Source organism: Ctenopharyngodon idella, chromosome 9 (genome assembly GCF_019924925.1).
Source record: "Ctenopharyngodon idella isolate HZGC_01 chromosome 9, HZGC01, whole genome shotgun sequence".
In the NCBI taxonomy this organism is placed as follows: Eukaryota; Metazoa; Chordata; class Actinopteri; order Cypriniformes; family Xenocyprididae; genus Ctenopharyngodon; species Ctenopharyngodon idella.
The window spans coordinates 2,150,738-2,170,825 of NC_067228.1; the positions used below are offsets into that span (position 1 = coordinate 2,150,738).

The 20,088-nt window shown below is 39.0% G+C and overlaps 1 protein-coding gene across 2 annotated transcripts in view; it reads left to right on the plus strand.

Annotated features, from left to right (window-relative positions):
• LOC127519082 (inactive dipeptidyl peptidase 10-like) overlaps positions 1 to 20,088 on the plus strand; it is a 69,486-nt gene that overhangs the window by 17,745 nt on the left and 31,653 nt on the right. The window contains exons 1-2 of one of the 2 annotated variants that reach the window (XM_051906523.1): positions 6,417 to 6,966; positions 19,616 to 19,730. In XM_051906523.1, coding sequence (XP_051762483.1) covers positions 6,916 to 6,966; positions 19,616 to 19,730 — 166 coding nt within the window. In that variant the 5' untranslated portion in view covers positions 6,417 to 6,915. Of the gene's footprint in view, positions 1 to 6,416; positions 6,967 to 19,615; positions 19,731 to 20,088 lie in introns of those variants that run through there. The other variant, XM_051906522.1, reaches the window with a different exon arrangement.

Sequence of the window (20,088 nt, forward strand, 5' to 3'; positions counted from 1 at the left end):
TATGTACAAACCCGATTCCAAAAAAGTTGGGACACTGTACAAATTGTGAATAAAAAAGGAATGCAATAATTTACAAATCTCATAAACTTATATTTTATTCACAATAGAATATAGATAACATATCAAATGTTGAAAGTGAGACATTTTGAAATGTCATGCCAAATATTGGCTCATTTTGGATTTCATGAGAGCAACACATTCCTAAAAAGTTGGGACAGGTAGCAATAAGAGGCCGGAAAAGTTAAATGTACATATAAGGAACAGCTGGAGGACCAATTTGCAACTTATTAGGTCAATTGGCAACATGATTGGGTATAAAAAGAGCCTCTCAGAGTGGCAGTGTCTCTCAGAAGTCAAGATGGGCAGAGGATCACCAATTCCCCCAATGCTGCGGCGAAAAATAGTGCAGCAATATCAGAAAGGAGCTTCTCAGAGAAAAATTGCAAAGAGTTTGAAGTTATCATCATCTACAGTGCATAATATCATCCAAAGATTCAGAGAATCTGGAACAATCTCTGTGCGTAAGGGTCAAGGCCGGAAAGCCATACTGGATGCCCGTGATCTTCGGGCCCTTAGACGGCACTGCATCACATACAGGAATGCTACTGTAATGGAAATCACAACATGGGCTCAGGAATACTTCCCGAAAACATTGTCGGTGAACACAATCCACCGTGCCATTCGCCGTTGCCGGCTAAAACTCTATAGGTCAAAAAAGACGCCATATCTAAACATGATCCAGAAGCGCAGGCGTTTTCTCTGGGCCAAGGCTCATTTAAAATGGACTGTGGCAAAGTGGAAAACTGTTCTGTGGTCAGACGAATCAAAATTTGAAGTTCTTTTTGGAAAACTGGGACGCCATGTCATCCGGACTAAAGAGAACAAGGACAACCCAAGTTGTTATCAGCGCTCAGTTCAGAAGCCTGCATCTCTGATGGTATGGAGTTGCATGAGTGCGTGTGGCATGGGCAGCTTACACATCTGGAAAGGCACCATCAATGCTGAAAGGTATATCCAAGTTCTAGAACGACATATGCTCCCATCCAGACGTCGTCTCTTTCAGGGAAGACCTTGCATTTTCCAACATGACAATGCCAGACCACATACTGCATCAATTACAACATCATGGCTGCGTAGAAGAAGGATCCGGGTACTGAAATGGCCAGCCTGCAGTTCAGATCTTTCACCCATAGAAAACATTTGGCGCATCATAAAAGAGGAAGATGCGACAAAGAAGACCTAAGACAGTTGAGCAACTAGAAGCCTGTATTAGACAAGAATGGGACAACATTCCTATTCCTAAACTTGAGCAACTTGTCTCCTCAGTCCCCAGACGTTTGCAGACTGTTATAAAAAGAAGAGGGGACGTCACACAGTGGTAAACATGGCCTTGTCCCAACTTTTTTGAGATGTGTTGATGCCATGAAATTTAAAATCAACTTATTTTTCACTTAAAATGATACATTTTCTCAGTTTAAACATTTGATATGTCATCTATGTTGTATTCTGAATAAAATATTGAAATTTGAAACTTCCACATCATTGCATTCCTTTTTTATTCACAATTTGTACAGTGTCCCAACTTTTTTGGAATTGGGTTTGTATTTTGTGTAATTGTTATGTCTGTCTGCCATAAGCAATTAAGGGGCCGGTGTGTAGGAGCCATTTTAATGCAATGTATGTTTTGTCCATTGGGTGTCGCTCTAATGTGGCTGTATATTTAGAGCACAGGAGTTAATGAGACGACAGGTGTGTTTGGTGGCTGGGAGGCAAACAGTTTTTGACCGTGCTAAGCCATACATCGTTTTTACCGCACAGATGAGTGCTTACGTGTTGACATGGATTGTGGATAAAGAGTTTGTTCTGTCTGCAAGGTATGAACTTTATGCTTGGGAATTATGAACAGTATAAGAACGAGAGCTCACAGAAAGCAGATTGGAAGCAGTGTTTATTGACTGGAACAAAATAGACAGTTTGCATTTTAACATCTGCGTGTATGGACTTAATTGGCACGCGTACTTAACTTGCTTATTTCTGCCACCGACACCAGCGGTTTAATGGAAGGCCGTAATAGGGAATATATAAGTTGGCAACTTTCCATGGGAATTAATGGGAATAAACTGGAAATTTGCAAAATTGTAGGTTAGCCTATAACAGGGAACTGAATTAGGGTTGAAAAATTCCAGACATATTCAAAGTTGGAAACTTTCCATGGGAATTAATGGGAATATATGGGAATTAATTTGCAAAACTGCAGTGTAGTCTATAACATGGAACTGAATTAGGGTTGCAAAATTCCAAGAATTTTCAGAGTTGGAAACTTTCCATGGGAATTCATTGGAGTATATGGGAATTAATGGGAATAAACTGGAAATTTGCAAAATTGCAGAGTGGCCTATAACAGGGAACTGAATTAGGGTTGCAAATTTCCAGGAATTTTCAAAGTTGGAAACTTTTCCATGGGAATTAATGGGAATAAACTGGAAATTTGCAAAATTGCAGAGTGGCCTATAACAGGGAACTAAATTAGGGTTGCAAAATTCCAGGAATTTTCAAAGTTGGAAACTTTCCATGGGAATTAATGGTAATATATGGGAATTAATGGGAATAAACTGGAAATTTGAAAAATGGCAGGTTAACCTATAATAGGGAACTGAATTAGGATTGCAAAATTCCAGAAATTTTCAGAGTTGTAAACTTTCCATGGGAATTAATATGAATATATGGGAATTAATTTGCAAAATTGCAGGGTAGTCTATAACGGGGAACTGAATTGGGGTTGCAAAATTCCAGGAATTTTCAAAGTTGCAAACTTTCTATGGAAATTAATGGGAATATATGGGAATGGGAATAAACCAGAAATGTGCAAAATTGCAGGGTAGCCTATAACAGGGAACTGAATTAGGGTTGCAAAATTCCAGGAATTATCAAAGTTGTAAACTTTCCATGGGAATTAATGGGAGTGAAAGGGAAAATTGCAGGTTAGCCTATAACAGGGAACTTAAATATAGTTGGAAAAAACATCTTGCAGACAAACAAAATGTTTATATTTATGTTTATATATAATACAGTTTGTGTAAATTATCCCAAATTTCCAATTAATTCCCGTCAATTCTTGTTAAGTTTCCAACTTCCAAAATTCCCCAGCTTAACTTCCCATGGAAAGTTTCCGGAAATTTTCTGCGCCTTTGCAACCCTACTTTAAATTGACATTTGTGATTGTCTCATTAGTAAGAATTGATATGATTTGGGCTACAAATGTTGATCATCTAAGATTATTGGTGTTGTTTAAAGGAAGAGGTCAGTCTTCTGGACAAAGACTAAAGACGAGAGGTTTAAGTGGGAATGTAATAACAATGTATGTAAAACATGCTGTGCCACAAACACCAAGATGCAGTCCAGAACGGCAGTTTAAATGGTCCGTTAAGTGTGCTGCAGATATGTCCACAAACACATCGGAAAGTGATTATGTGTGTAGATGAGCAATTAAAAAAAACTGTTTTACGGTGATGGGAGGGATTTCAGACAGATTAGTTCAGCTAAACTTCACAGACAAGTGTATCTTATGGACTGAATGTACAATATGTCCATATTATATCCACACACACATAAGCCGGTGAAATCAGGTCAGAAAGATGTTTCTCTCTCTCATTCTTGAACACCTCGCACAAGGTTGTCATCACCTTGACTAAATCTGGAGCTCATGAATAAAGAGACGATAGATCAGAGAGATCAGCTGTGTCTACTGTGTGAAATAATAAAGCAGCAAAGCCTTTGTATTATCAGGATGTTTGGAGCATCTGAAAAACCTTTGAAATGACACACAAAAATACTGCAACATTGAGTTTAACTGACAGATAACATGATATGCTGTTTAAAAGTCCAGTACTGGTGAGCGAGCTGTGAGTGAGACATGATTAGACCTGATTATTTGCCTTAGAATTAATGGTGTCCTATAGCTATTACGCTTCTGAACTCCCTGAAACGCCTCCATTGTAGTCTTGAGTTTTCTTCCGCGAACGAACACGTCACAATATTCCTCATTTAAATAATTCATATGCAGAATAAAGGGGCGGGGCCTGGTTGAGTTAGTAGTGTGTTGAAACTGCCGGTTATGGTAAGGGGCGGGGCATTCCCCAAACATGCTTGAAGTGCTTGACCAATCACAACACACTGCTCCAGCTGACCAATCAGAGCACATTGTGCTTTTTATAGAAGGAGGGGCTTCATAGAGACAGGAACTAAACAGCGTTACTGACAGACTGGGAAGAGAGGAGCTGCAACAATGGAGAATATGAGGAAAATAATCAACATTCAAGCATGAAAACCTGCTCTAGTAGAGCCAAAAACAACATCAAGACTTTGAAAAAGTGCAAGTCTTCTTTAAATACAATGATCAGCAGCCTCCACAGAAAATCGATTGACTTGTTCCTCAGCTTGTATAACAAGAACGTAAAGGGAATTTGTGTTGAATAAAGCTAACAGCGTAACTGTACAGGACTTGAATAACAACTGCAAATAAACAACTTTCATACTGTATTGAGAGTATAAACGTAACGCTTCAGTATTACACTATACATTGCTTTAAACTCTGCAACAATCAGATCCACCCGCAGACATCCACTGTGTGTAAATGTGTGTAAACAGGGATGAATCTGAGTTTTGTTCTTTTGAAACTAATAGCTTGTCAATCAAATCACCTGTATTTCTACAGCACTTTATATACAATACAGATTGCTTCACAGTAATACACAGGAAAATAATGATCAGTTATGCGCACAATTCAATTCTGCTGTAAAGAAAATGAATAGGGTCATTATTCAGCTGGAGTCAGTTCAGTGTTTATTTGATTCAGTTTGTTTCAATAACTGTGTAAAGCATGTCACAGATGCATTTAATCCTTCATTAAAGCCATCGATTTGTGAGTTTTTGGTCATATTTAATCATTGATGTGATCGCAACTGGTGTTTCCATTTATGAAAGTCAATTTGCAGTTGATTTTTTTTTTTTTAAATAATGAACATTTTGTAGCACTTTCTGCTCCTGTTGTAATTCTGCTTCTGCTCCAGCATGTTAATCCTCAAACACTGCTGTCGTCAGTCTCGTATTAAAGGATTAGTTCACTTCAGAATTCAAATTTCCTGATAATTTACTCACCTAAATCGTCATCCAAGGGTTTTTGAGGAAAACATTCCAGGATTTTTCTCCATATAGTGGACTTCACTGGGGTTCAACGGGTTGAAGGTCCAAATGTCAGTTTCAGTGCAGCTTCAAAGAGCTCTACATGATCCCAGACGAGGAATAAGAGTCTTATCCAGAGAAACCATCGGCCATTTTCAAAAAAAAATTTAAATTATATACTTTTTAACCACTAATGCTCGTCTTGCACTGCTCTGCGATGCGCCACCCATTATGTAATCATGTTGGAAAGGTCACGCGTGACGTAGATGGAAGTAGGGCAAAAAACTCCAACTTTTCTCCTCCAACTTCAAAACTTTCCAACGTGATTACGTAATGCGTGGCGCATCGCAGAGCATTTGTGGTTAAAAAGTATATAATTTTTATTTATTTATTTTAGAAAATGACAGATCGTTTCGCTAGATAAGACCCTTATTCCTCGTCTGGGATCATGTAGAGCTCTTTGAAGCTGCACTGAAACTGACATTTGGACCTTCAACCCGTTGAACCCCAGTGAAGTCCACTATATGGAGAAAATCCTGGAATGTTTTCCTCAAAAACCTTCATTTCTTTTCGACTGAAGAAAGAAAGCCATAAACATCTTGGATGACATGGGGGTGAGTAAATTATCAGGAAATTTTAATTCTGAAGTGAATCAATCCTTTGCTTGGTCTGTTTGGCATCTGCTGCAGACTCAGAAGAACTGAGATTATTATAAACTCAGCAGCAGCAACAACAACAAAATATAAATGTCCTCTCACTTTCAACCATCAGGAATATATTTGGCAGTTTAGTAACGTGTCCAAAATGAGTGGACAGTTCCACGGAAATGCCCACCGTACTATGGAAAATTCACAAAAGAAAAAACATTTAAAATTTACTTTACAACTGTAATGAGGTGCAAAATTTATCCAGCACACATTTCATAGCTTAAAAAAGGGATCATAAACTAGCTGTTCACTTGAATGAATTGAGATTTTAAAATGATGTATTCAGATTTTATGTCAAATGCATTGACACTTACTGATCTTTTTTTTTTTGTCAGGAATATATTTGGATGTAGAACCAAATATATTCCTCACAAAAAAAAAAAAAAAAACCCTTTCAATTGCAAAGATGTCTGAGAAATGTCACCACTTTTTCAAATGAAGTGTTGCATGGTTTTTTTTATTTTATATTTACGTAATTCTATGTTGGATGTCATAGTCTCGAGGTCACGCTTCTGGTTTGGCCCCTTATTAACGTGAAAACAAGTTGACATTGATGTTCTTCAGGTTTTGACTGCAGGTGTCACAGTCAAGATGCTGGCATTGATGTTTCAGACAGAATGTATTAATGCAGTTGCTGGAATTGCCTTGAAGAATGCGATATCCTTGAGCGCTCGTGCTGTTCAAGGTGCTGTCTGTCTGTCGGGCTCGCGCGTCATCAACGCGAATCCTCCCGCCCCTCGAGCGCAGCATCAGTGCGCGCGCCGCTCTTGCCCGCCGGATTTGCATCCGTCAGTTTAAATTCGACAGAGATCAGAATCAGAACACCATCGTTCGCAACGATCGATCACGCTTCCCTTTGACTGTCCGCGCGCTGCTGCGGTGGAATGCCCAAAACGCCGCGCGCGCTCCTCCACGGACGAAAGGAGCGATTCGAGTTCACGATTCTGCAGTCCTGGAAACGGCGTTAGAATCGCCAGTTTGGGTATTTTTGGCATCTCTCAGCGGCATCTGAAAAGGGATTCAAACCATGACGGCCACCAAAGAGCAGCAAAGCCAGAGACCGAATCCGCAGGATGAGGTAACGAACGGCATCTTTATATATGTTATACAAAAATACGCGTGCCCGCGTTTTCACTGATTTGTAACGTCTTTTCTTCCCAAATCCGGAGAGTATCAGGTAATAGATCGCGCGCGCGCGCGAATCCAACGCCCGTTCCCGTTCGTTCTGTCACATTACATTCATGACATCACAGGTAGCATTCGGTTAAAATGAAAAATAAATATAAAACAATTATTTCATCGACAGTAAATTATCAATCGCGAGCATCAGTTTCTGCTCGTAACGGTTGTCCTCTCGCTCGGGCTGTGCACGCGCGCACTCGTGTCTAAACAGTGTCTAAAGTCAAATAAAATCACGAGAGGACACCGAATGAAGGTGCTTCGTGTCTTTAGTCGACAGGCCGTGGGTCACCTCTCCGTGCCGCGAACCCTCGCGCGTTAAACACGGTGCGACAGTCAGTCTGTGAATAATTAATCGCGGCTTTCTCTGACATAAGAGCGAATAGCTGCTGAATTTTTCATCAAAGCTGCTTTGAGACACTGTCAGGTGACCGCTGACGGAAAAACGCGTTCACAGACTGTGTTTAAACTGAGCTGGACTGGAACAGATTCGTGGTAGTTCTCGCATAAAGTGTTAAAGGTTTTAGTTTGAATATGAATGGATGTCAACTCATTTCCACGTTAACATGGTTTATAGTACATTAGGAAATATTTGTAACCCAAACTAAGGAGCTGAAATCCACTGTTGACATGAGGAGAGAGAGTTTCAGCTGTGATATGAGGCAGTCATGCAGAAGCGTTTGCTGCAGGTTGTTTGTGTTTGACACCTGTGCTGTGTGAGTCCATCAGTAGCATCTTTAGAGCGATCGCTGGTGTCTCTGTAGCCTCTCTCACAAGTTAATGCAACGTTTTGAAACAGAAAGACATCATCTGAGTAGTTTGATGTAGCTTACAGTATCTGCAATTCAACTTTAGAGATCAACCGATAATCAGTTTTACAGATACATTTCCCGATATTTAAAGGGGTAGTTCACCCAAAAATGAAAATAATGTCATTTATTACTAACCCTCATGTCGTTCCACACCCGTTATACCTTCGTTAATCTTCGGAACACAAATTAAGATATTTTTGTTGAAATCCGATGGCTCAGTGAGGCCTGCATAGCCAGCAATGACATTTCCTCTCTCAAGATCCATTAATGTACTAAAAACATATTTAAATCAGTTCATGTGAGTACAGTGGTTCAATATTAATATTATAAAGCCACGAGAATATTTTTGGTGCGCCAAAAAAACCCAAAATAACGACTTATATAGTGATGGCCGATTTCAAAACACTGCTTCATGAAGCTTTGGAGCGTTATGAATCAGCGTATCGAATCAGCGGTTCGGAGCGCCAAAGTCACGTAATTTCAGCAGTTTGGCGGTTTGACACGCGATCCGAATCATGATTCAATACGCTGATTCATAATGCTCCGAAGCTTCCTGACGCAGTGTTTTGAAATCTTTTTTGGCACACCAAAAATATTCTCGTGGCTTTATAATATTAATATTGAACAACTGTACTCACATGAACTGATTTAAATATGTTTTTAGTACATTAATGGATCTTGAGAGAGAAAATGTCATTGCTGGCTTTGGAGGCCTCACTGAGCCATCGGATTTCAACAAAAATATCTTAATTTGCGTTCTGAAGATTAACGAAGGTCTTGAGGGTGTGGAACGACATGAGGGTGAGTAATAAATGACAGAATTTTCATTTTTGTGTGAACTAACCCTTTAAAGTAATCCCAATGTAATCAAAATTGAAGTATTTTGGCTTTTCGTATGAATATGTTAGCCTTACTGTTATCTATATAAGCCCCAAAACAATGACAAAATTCGCATTTAGAAGATATAAGCATTCAAAACTTGCAGTCTCTCACTTCCGCCAATATGGATCAATGATTTTGATGACATCATGTAACCCCTCCTGTTCAAACTGCCCGCTCTAAGTGGGACTCGAACCTGGGTCCGCCGGAATGGGAGTCGGGCGCTCTAACAAGGAGGCTAAAGAGCAGTCTCTAGCGTTAATCGCTAGAGCGCCTCTTGTGATCAGGGGAGTGAGGTTTACACGTACAGCTCTTACTGGCTTACGTCCGTTACACTCACCCCCCTTAACCTCACTCCCATCCGGGTCACGGCACCAATGTAACCCCTCCTGTTCGAACTATATAGGGGACAGGGAATGATTAACACCGTGTCCTAACCAGACGTGATGCGATAAGATTCCAGCGACGAGCAATTTGACTGTCCACACTAGACGCGACTTGAAAAAGAGGAGCGATAAAATCAATCAAAAACCACAGCCAATCAGAAGAGAGTGTGGGCGGGCTCTCTTGGCAAGAGCACAGCAGACACAATGAAATGGGCAAGTACTTAGTAAAATTCATAAATATTACACAATTTAAACATTATTTAAAGTACATAACGGAGTGTTTGAACCAATGTTTGTCATAGAATACACTTGTTTGTTCGCATTGAGTTGACAAGTTGCGTCCCAAATGACGCACTATACACTATGCACTATGTACTCATCCGTGTAGTGTGTGAACTGTATAAGGTTATTTTGTTATTTAACATCAGAGTCTGACAGGCCCTCTCCCTCCGCTACGTAATTAAAGCTGTGACAGTTGAGTGCATGAAGTGTCCAACATTCCACACTTCGTTTTTTCCGTTAATTTAGTGCATCATACGGGTATTTAAAGTGTACTTTTTCTTTTTGGAATTTTCTGTGTGAACGCACTACTCGCACTATTTGTACGTAAAAACGTCATAGAATAGTGCATAAGTACGCGAATTGGGACGCGCCTACAGTTTGAACGTTCTTGTGCCCATTTATTTATTTTCAAGATCTGAGGTGAATTAGCCAGTGTTGTTTTCATTACAGCTAAAAAGCTGGGAACACAGAATGATATTCAAACTCACGTTAGACGCTTTTAACATTAAATAAAGCCAGGGGCGCAGGAGACATTTTCAAAGTGGGGGGGACCAAACTGCGTTCCGGGGCAGGGGCACCGCGATGTGACCGCAAAAGGTACTTTCACTTTCGCGATCAAAGTGCATGCCACTGATAAGCATTGTAAATGCAGTATTACAGTATACAAATACCAATTAAACGTGCAGGTCTACTCTCGTGCGTCCTCCCCACTGCGTCGCGGGCCGAGGCAATAATCACTTTCGTTTCGCTTTCAGATATCTCTTTTATAGATGCCATCAATGCTTTTACCTTTCTAGATGTAATTACCGAAATCAAAACAGTCCGTAAACTATATCCTCACGAAAACTCCAGTCAAGCCAGCTCACGCGTCAACCTGAAAGATCAGCCTCCTTACCTTAAAGTGTAAATTTCTCGGTTTCTGAGTGGAGGGTTTGGCTTGATTGACAAACGCTAACGTTCGGGCATGATTTATATACCATCGACCTGTCCAAAAACGTTAGCACGCTTTGATCGATTGTTTGGAGATCGCGTGTTTCTCCGTTCGAGAGCGCATTTCCTGTTCACATCCATGACAAAACAGTTGATTATTTACAAACGAAAGCTCACAGAAACATGAAAATGGTCTCATTTGAAAGAAAATATCCTAAGCTAAAAGATGATTTAGTGTGACTGATTGAAGCAGCCCTTATCAAAAGTGCGGGGGTCGATTTCTGTCTTTTCAAAACTGCGTGGGTCCTGACCCCCCTGTCCCCCATGTCAACGGCGCGCCTGAATAAAGCACATAAACAGTACCTGATATTATCATTGCCATACTTTGTGTTGTTGTTCCAGCCGCGACGTCGCAGAGAAATAGAGACCGTTTCTAAAATAGAATATTCGCGTGTCGCCGTCGCGGCTGGTTAGGACAAAAACTCATGGAAAAGATACCTTTTATCGCGTGTCGGCGTCTGGTTAGGATACGGTGTAAGACAGTGAAAATATGCTTTCCATTGGGGCGAATGAAGTCTGGTTTCACATTAGTGTCACGCGAACCGCCGCAGCGCGCACAGTCTGCTCCGGTTCAGAGACATGTTAGCACAGAGCGGATCATATGCGCAAGTCGGCGCAGACCACAAAACGTATCGGACTCATTTGAATTCTGCACAGAATGCTATATTTTGAAGCAATATGGAAGAGATTAGGAGGAGAAACTGAGGTTTTACCGAGCTCAACAGCTCTGACTGAGCTGTGATATAAACAAAACGCTACTGGCTATTTTTAAAAATGGGAGGAGCTGTTCGATATGTCCAGCTCTGTCTTCCTGTTTCAGTGGAAATTACCTCAACACATTGAATAACGCTGCTCATTCCAAGGCACTTCAGTGGACCTTTAATCAGTTTCCCATAATCGGGTGTCGGTTTTGTAATATCGGATTCACTGATAAATGACGCCATCTTGTGGCCGTTTTGAGAATCGCACACAAGAACACCATTAAAGTATTGTGTCTGAAGGGAGAGGAGTCAACAACGCTGTCAGAAGTAAAATAACTTGCCTCCCTTCATTAATAAACTTTATGTAACATAACAGTCTAGACCAGGGGTGGCTAACGCTGGTCCTGGAGAGTCTCAGTCCTGCAGAGTTTAGCTCCTACCCTGATAAAAACTCACCTGCCTATAGCTTGCTAGCAACCTTTTAAACCTTGATTAGCTTGTTCAGGTGTGTTTGATTAGGGTTTGAGCTGAACTCTGCAGGACTGTGGCTCTCCAGGACCAGGGTTAGCCACCCCTGGTCTAGACCAACAAAAACATTATTAATAATTCAGATAACTTGCCAGATGATGTTTATTTTTTCTGTGTATTCCAGCAAATGTATGCATAACGTATGCGTACTGCAGTGAATATTCCAGCTGTTCCATTCCCTTCACTCTTTATATATCAACCAACACATAAAACTGTAGTTTAAAACAAATGCTTATATTTATGTTTATATTTGGGGAGTTGATGGACTCCCCTGACATTTCTTTACGTTCTCCATTTGAAAACATTAGACTTTGTAAATTTATTTTGCCTCTTGTTAATATGCTGTTGTTATAAATAAAAAGATGCAACTGGGATTATTAAACCACTAAAATAATAAAGTGTTGTTGTTTTTTTATTAAGGCAGTTTAGAATGTTTTATTTGTTAGAATTATTTTTACATGCTATATTCATTAGCTGTTTTTTTACCTGATCAAAGATTTTATTTAAAAAAGACACTTTAAAGTGACAGTGCACTATATTTTTTATTTTTTGCACTCTTTCAGAAGTGTGTTTTGTTTTGTATGCAAGGAGGGAGTGAAATTGCAGGAATTACAGTATCTAAAAACAGTTCATTCAGTTCAGTGCTGATGTTATAAAACTGAAAAAATGATTGAAAATGCTTTTTAGCCTTCATTTTCACAGCTGGCCTTCAGATGCACATCTCAAGTAATGGTTGCTTTTATTATATGGTTTTTAATCTAGAGAATGTGGCATTTATTGGAATGATTGACTGGTAGAAGCAACTGTAAAGGCTCTGAACATGAATGTTCAGAGCAAACAAGATTTTGAATAGAAATAATGCATTCTTTGGTGCTTTTTACACCGGCAACGAACATTCACCCTTCAGCCAATGATGAGCATGTCCTGATTATTATGATTTGAGCTTTTGGTCACGTGTCTCAAGCCACAGTGGAAAAAACCTGCATGAAAATGGTTCCTCTACTGGCACAAAACCTAGTCTCACAAGTACACACTTAGACTTAACCAGTCTATTTCTCTTAAATCCAAAGTAATATTTCACCACCCTCTAAATGAAGTTTTAATGGAGCAAGTGTTACATATCTGTTAGGGTAAAGGCCCATTCACACTAAGATCCATAACTATATTAGTGTCCACACCAGCAGACAATATTGTTCTGTTTACAGGGCTCGAAATTAACTTTTTTACTTGGTAGCACTGGTGCTCCCAACTTCAAAAATTTAGGAGCACCACAACTAAAAAAGCCTTGTCATTCGCTTGTCTGAATAAAAAAGTTGTTTGTCTGGAAAAAAAAATAGGATTCTTGTGTTGTAATAATTTATTCTGAAGCGATATTCTCATCAGTGTTCACTCAGGTTTGACATTTAAATCTGCATATTTGTAATATTTACTCCGAGGGCATTTTTTTTAATACCTTTATAAAGGGCTTTTTCCTCTAATCTTATTGCTTCATCTTTCATTTTAAATTCTTAAATTTGATCAGTAAATTCAGTTAGAATAATAAGACACTGTAGGGCTGTTACAGTCAAATTAAATAATTTACACTGAAACGGAATTAAAAAATGTTATGAGATTGTTTTAATTTTTTTTTTGAAAATACAAAAAAGAAATGTTGGAAAGTATGATACTTTTAAAGAAGAAACTAAACTGCCAGTAGGTGGCGGCAGGTGACCGTTTGAAGGAGTGAGTCATTGAGTCATTCATTCAAATTATTCATTCAAATGGATGATTCATTCAAGAATGAGGCAGTTTTATGAATGGGTCATTGAATTTGATTCAACCGATTCGTTCAAAATGCTGAATCATTCAGTAATGAAAACACGATTGTGTTGTCATGAAATGCGTGATGGTTCTGCTGTGATCTTTGTTTGGAACTATTTTCGCTGCTGAAACAGAACAAAAACAGCCACTATTGCGTCTAAAATGTGAGTGATTTCATTTTAACTACTTTTTACAGTTTATTGAACTGTTGTGAACTGATATATTTTCAATCGTGATGGTTTTATTCAGGATTTTCAGGAAAACTGTAGGCCTACTCTTGGTCGTGTAATGTTGCTTAACTGTAGTATTTGTTTTAAATATAAAAACTAAAGTGTTAATGTCGAGCCCTGTGTAACAGTGTTCTTTTCAGCTCTTTGTAATTTGCGCGATAGTTAGCTCCCTGTCACGTGACAACGGAGCACCTTGAAAGGGCTGAATGACTGCTAATATTAACCAAACTAAAATCTGCTTTAAACGTAAAGATGAAGTTTAATTGGTTATGTGACAGAACGGTGGACCGGTTACTGCATCAGCTCACAGCAGGCACATACTGTGCAGTAATACAGGGAACGTTTTGTAGAGAAATGAAAGCAGGTCGCACCTCAACAATTATTTGCACTCGCACAAATGCTCCCAAATATATTCTGAGGTCGCAAACATTAAATTTAGGGAGCATATGCGACTAAAATGGTCGCAGTTTCGAGCCTTGTTTTATTAAACGCGCTGCTGTTTTGGCGTCTGTCGCTTTAAATGCTCGAGCTCTTTAATGCAGGATGGATTCTAATTGGCTGTCAATGTTTTTATCATTCATCAGTTGGAAAAAAAAATGCTCTAAAAGTGATTCCAACAATATCGTTCCTCAGTGTCATTTTTGTTATAGTTGTGATGTGAACTTATTCTCATTAAATTAGTTTGATTATTAAAACTTTGTAGTTATAGTTATCGTCCATGGTGTGAACGGGCCTTAAAGGGATAGTTCACCCAAAAATGAAAATTATCCCATGATTTACTCACCCTCAAGACATCCTAGGTGTATATGACTATCTTCTTTCAGATGAACACAATTGGAGATATATTTAAAAGTATTCTGGCTCTTCCCAACTTTATAATGGAAGTAAATGGGGGCCGAGGTTTTGAAACCCCAAAAACTGCATCCATCCATCATAAAAATAATCCATACGGCTCCAGGGGGTTAATAAAGGCCTTCTGAAGCAAAGAGGATGGGGTTTTGTAAATCGCGAGAGACGTCTAAGCTTACGCTACTTCTACGTCTTGCGTCATACATCGTGTCAGTGGGTTACTTTTATGGCGCAAGTCGACTTGCGCAGTATGAGTACGGTCGTCTGCCGGAAGCTTGTTATTTTAGTTTATAAAGTTTTAAGTATGGATATTTTTCTTACAAAAACCAAATAACTTCACTTCAGAAGGCCTTTATTAACCCCCTGGAGCCGTATGGATTATTTTTATGATGGATGAATGCACTTTTTTGGGCTTCAAAATCTCACCCCCCATTCACTACCATTATAAAGCTTGGAAGAGCCAGGATATTTTTTTTAAATATATCTCCGATTGTGTTTGTCTGAAAGAAGATAGTCATATACACCTAGGACTCGGATTAAACCCCTGGAGTTGTATGGATCACTTTCTCTGTTTATGTCATTTTTGGAGTTTTATGCACAAAAACAGATGAAACGTTCTTAGAATATCCGCTTGTGTGCTCCACAGAAGAAAGAAAATCATACGAGTTTAAAATCACACGAGGGAGAGTAAATGATGGCAAAAATGTTATTTTTTTAAGTGAATTATTTCCTTTAAGGCAGGTGTGTCCTCATTAGGGACTTTTCATGGATAAGGTTGTGTGTGTGTGTGTGTGTGTGTGTTTTTTAATGTTAAAATGCTTTCTCCTATGACTAGACACGGCTCATGAAAAGTGTAGCGATGAATATGCCAACAAAACATTTGTTGACAATAGCGTATTATTAATATTGCAATATTTGTAAATATCAGATGATATGTTTTAGTGCCGCTAAAAAGATCTGTGCCTTTATCTATTATATTGATGCGGTACGACCTCTCTGCCTTCAGCTGAATGTATTTGACATTATGATGCCTTCACAAACATGGCTATCATATTTACAGTGCAATGTTATTAGATTCATTATAAATCATTGTTTGTGTATTAGTTTCTCTGTTCGCTATTGAAAATGAATGCACACAATGACATTGCGATGTCGGATGCAGGGAACCATAAAACTGCACTCTAAAAACAGCACTGCGCTTGGAGAAATGTCACTGTAGTTCAGTGTCTGTGTGCCGGGATATGATATAATGATGTAGTTCATTACTGGGTTATGGCTGTGCAATCATTACTGTAAAAATCTGAAGCATAGTCATAGTTATGGTTTCGATATATGTATACATTTACACTACCATTCAAAGGTTTGGGGTCAGCAAAAGTGACAGTAAAGACATAATTTTCTGAAATACTTGTATTACAAATAAATGCTATTCTTTTGAACTTTCTATTAATCAAAGAATCCTACAAAAAGTTGCTACAGGGGTCTGAAAAGTCGCTAATCTAGTGACAAAATCATTAAGTTGGCAACACTGCATGTGACCCTAAGATCAAATCTTATTGGTTTGATGGATAGGTGAAGAAAAAATCAACACACTCAAAAAAACTGATGTGAACAAACTATATAAATGCATTGTATCTATTCAAAATCTTGTGTGTGTGTGTGTGTGTGTGTGTAAGCCATTAACCATTAGCTTTCATCAGTGAGAGGAAATGTTCCAGTACAGTGTTTCTGGTGCTTCATATAAGCAGCAAAAGAGAACTAATTTCAGTATAAGTGAATTTCAGTTTCTGAGCGCACACACATAAAACGCGCACATAAACGGCTGCTCATACAGAGTTCATTTTGGCGCCATATTGGACTTCAAAACGGTCAACGATCAAATACACACACTTATGTGTCAAAATGCAGATAGTTTTCTTGCCTTAAATAAGCTTGAGAGTTTTATTTACTTATGTTAGTTAGACTAGCATTAGTCTTTTTTGTGATATTGAAATTGGTGACAAGAATTATGAAGTTCAATGGTATCAAAAATGTTGATTAGTTCACTTCAGAAATGAAATTTCCTGATAATTTACTCACCCCCATGTCATCCGAGATGTTTATGTCTTTCTTTCTTCAGTCGAAAAGAAATGAAGGTTTTTGAGGAAAACATTCCAGGATTTTTCTCCATATAGTGGACTTCACTGGGGTTCAACGGGTTGAAGGTCCAAATGTCAGTTTCAGTGCAGCTTCAAAGAGCTCTACATGATCCCAGACGAGGAATAAGGGTCTTATCTAGAGAAACAATCGTCATTTTCTAAAAATGTATATACTTTTTAACCACAAATGCTCGTCTTGCACTGCTCTGTGATGCGCCACGCATTATGTAAAAACGTTGGAAAGGTCACGCGTGACGTAGGCGGAAGTACTGCGGTAGGGTGAAAAACTCCATCTCATTTTCTCCTCCAACTTTAAAATCGTCCAACATCATTGTTTTACCTTTATTTGTAAAGGCCGTTTGACTTAGTCTTTGTATGTTCGCTTTGTAGACACTTGCTCGGTACTTCTGCCTACGTCACGCGTGACCTTTCCAACGTGATTACGTAATGCGTGGAGCATCACAGAGCAGTGCAAGACGAGCATTTGTGGTTAAAAAGTATATAATTTTGTAGTATATAAAATGACCGATGGTTTCTCTAGATAAGACTCTTATTCCTCGTCTGGGATCATGTAGAGCTCTTTGAAGCTGCACTGAAACTGACATTTGGACCTTCAACCCGTTGAACCCCAGTGAAGTCCACTATATGGAGAAAAATCCTGGAATGTTTTCCTCAGAAACCTTCATTTCTTTTCGGTTGAAGAAAGAAAGACATAAACATCTTGGATGACACCGTGAAATAAAATTACTCCTATCGTGATATAAAATTCTGGTCGTGTCGCCCACCTCTAGTTGGAATAGATTCTAGAGGTTTTCAGAGGCCAGATGTTGTTTTATTTATCGTTTTATAATTCTGACATTGTCCAGACCTTTCAGTTATACATGCATGCTAAAAATATTTTGCACAATGACATTGCTGACATTTGCTTACATGGACTTACAGTTTATTGCATTTATGGATTTTGAGTGTTCACACGTGTTTTCTGTCTTAGTAAACACTATCGATTATCGTGTTTCATGGCGTGTGAGGGAATGCAGGTGACATCAAGCATATGAACCTGTGGGCTGCTGTTCATTTGAGAAATGAATGATGATTGGGTGAATCTGTTCGTCCCTGTGACCGTCCTAAATGTGCCCACAGCGAGGTCAAAGCAAGCAGCCATTACACGCGTCACCTCGCCGAAAATAGCGCCGCACACTCTCTGTCTTTGTACACGTGTACAGCCGCTCACACCCCAGGTTTAATGAGTTCTTTATTTTTGTATTATTGCCATCAACTGAAATCGCAGCTAATGTCAAATCATATTTAAAATCTGAATAATCACATTTTTTAAACACTTCCTTCATAAAAATAAGTCTTTGGCTGAACTAGATTCAGTCACAGACACAGACTCTGTCTGGTTTTGCAGACAGAGAGCGAGAGTTATAATGTTGAAGTCTTTGCATGTATATGAGGACACAAGTCTTTTGACATTGACAGTTGACAGTGTTTATATGATTTATGATCCTCTGAAAGTAGAGCAATTGTCTGTGACTGAAGACATAATGTACAAGATCTAATGCACTTAGTAATCAGTAATACACTTATTTTTATTGCCTTTTTCCCCGAATGCATAATTTAGTAATCATCATAAATTATGTAGCCTGTTGGTCTAAAGCTTAAACGCTCCAATTTCATACGGATGAAAATCGTTTTGAACATTGTGTTACCATGAAAACAGTACTTTAAAATCTTTTACCTGCTCAATTTCTGTGATATCAACTTCAAATTTGGTTAGTCGTGGCTTTGATTTTCTAGCAATTTTACAGGCCAAATTATTTTGTAAAATATATATTTATATATGTAGTTATACCCCGGGTGAGTAAAGTCGATATGTTTTAGTCCAATGCGATAACTTTAACTAGCATTTTCGGGGAAAATAATATCCTCTCCGGATTGAAATGACCCCAACACAACATGAGGGTTAAACTGTTAATCATGAACCCCTTTTTGAGCACAGACCTGAACTTAAATGGTTGTAAATCATGAATGCTTTGAAATACAGACGTAAGGTTGATCTCTTTTTAAAGATTATTGCAAAGTGAAAGCATCTTCACAAAATGAAATTGTAAAAGAAGTTATAGAAGTTTAAATCAGGTTCATCTTGAGCAGGTCAGTTGGCTCTTCTAAACTAGACCATGAGCTTTAGTTTAGTCACGCTGATGTCCAGGTCCACAAGTTTGTTAATCTGAACTGTATTATATCACCTTGTTTGTGTTTTATAACATTCGCTGCTGAAGTCCATTTGGAGAATTGACGAGTTCTCTGACTGCTCAGCCTGAAAGCGCTTATAGCTTTTGTCAGTGAGCGGTACCTGTACAGCCAGCGATTCTAGACCTTTGTAAATGTAAAGGTTTGAAGTAACTTGTTGGCAGAACATAGCAGGAGAGAAGATGAATGATGTCTCCACAGCTGCATCTCAGAAAATTTAAGGTGGAATAAAGCATTGGAGCACAAGGCCTTGATCCATTTGACAGAAACCCGTGACTCCAATTCAACTAGTTTAAAGGGCCATTTTACAAGAAGTCTCTGGTGTCTCCAGAATGTGTCTGTGAAGTTTCAGCTCAAAATACCCCACAGATCATTTATTAGAGCTCGTCAAATTTGCCCCTATTTGGCTGTGAGCAAAAACACGCCGTTTTTGTGTGTGTCCCTTTAAATGCAAATGAGCTGCTGCTCCCGCCCCCTTTCCAGAAGAGGGCGGAGCTTTAACAGCTCACGCTTCGGTCGCTCAACAACAACAAAGCTGGAGAATCTCACGCAGCCAAAATGAGGATTGTCAGTAACGGAGTTCAGCCTTACATTGTTCAAACCGGAAAGTATAGCATTACTAAACGTTAAACCCTCGACATTCTTTTTGCTATGATTTATGTAGCAGCTGAAGAAATAACATGTTTGTTTCTCTCTCCTGAAGGATCTGGGTGGCATGAGTCCTCCTCAGAGGAACTGGAAGGGGATTGCGATCGCTCTGCTGGTCATTCTGGTGGTCTGTTCTCTCATCACAATGTCTGTGATCCTCCTCACTCCAGGTACAGCAAACCCATAATGATGAATTTCATCATCATCATTCATTGAGTGCTCCAGTTCCACCTGGAAACTTGCAATCTTTTGGTAACACTTCATTTTAATAGTCTACTTTAGACATTCTACTAACTATAAGTAACTTTGCAAGTGCATGCCAACTTATTCTAACCCGAACCCAAACCTAACGGTTTACTAATAGTAGGGCTGTACGATTAATCGTAATCTAATCGAAATCGCGATTTTGCTTAGTGCGATTATGATATTGCAACGGCTGCGATTTTTAATTATATAAATATGTGAAGAGCTGCTCTGTGATCAGTAGTAAATGACGCTCCATCTGAGAGCACTGCATTAGAAAAAGCA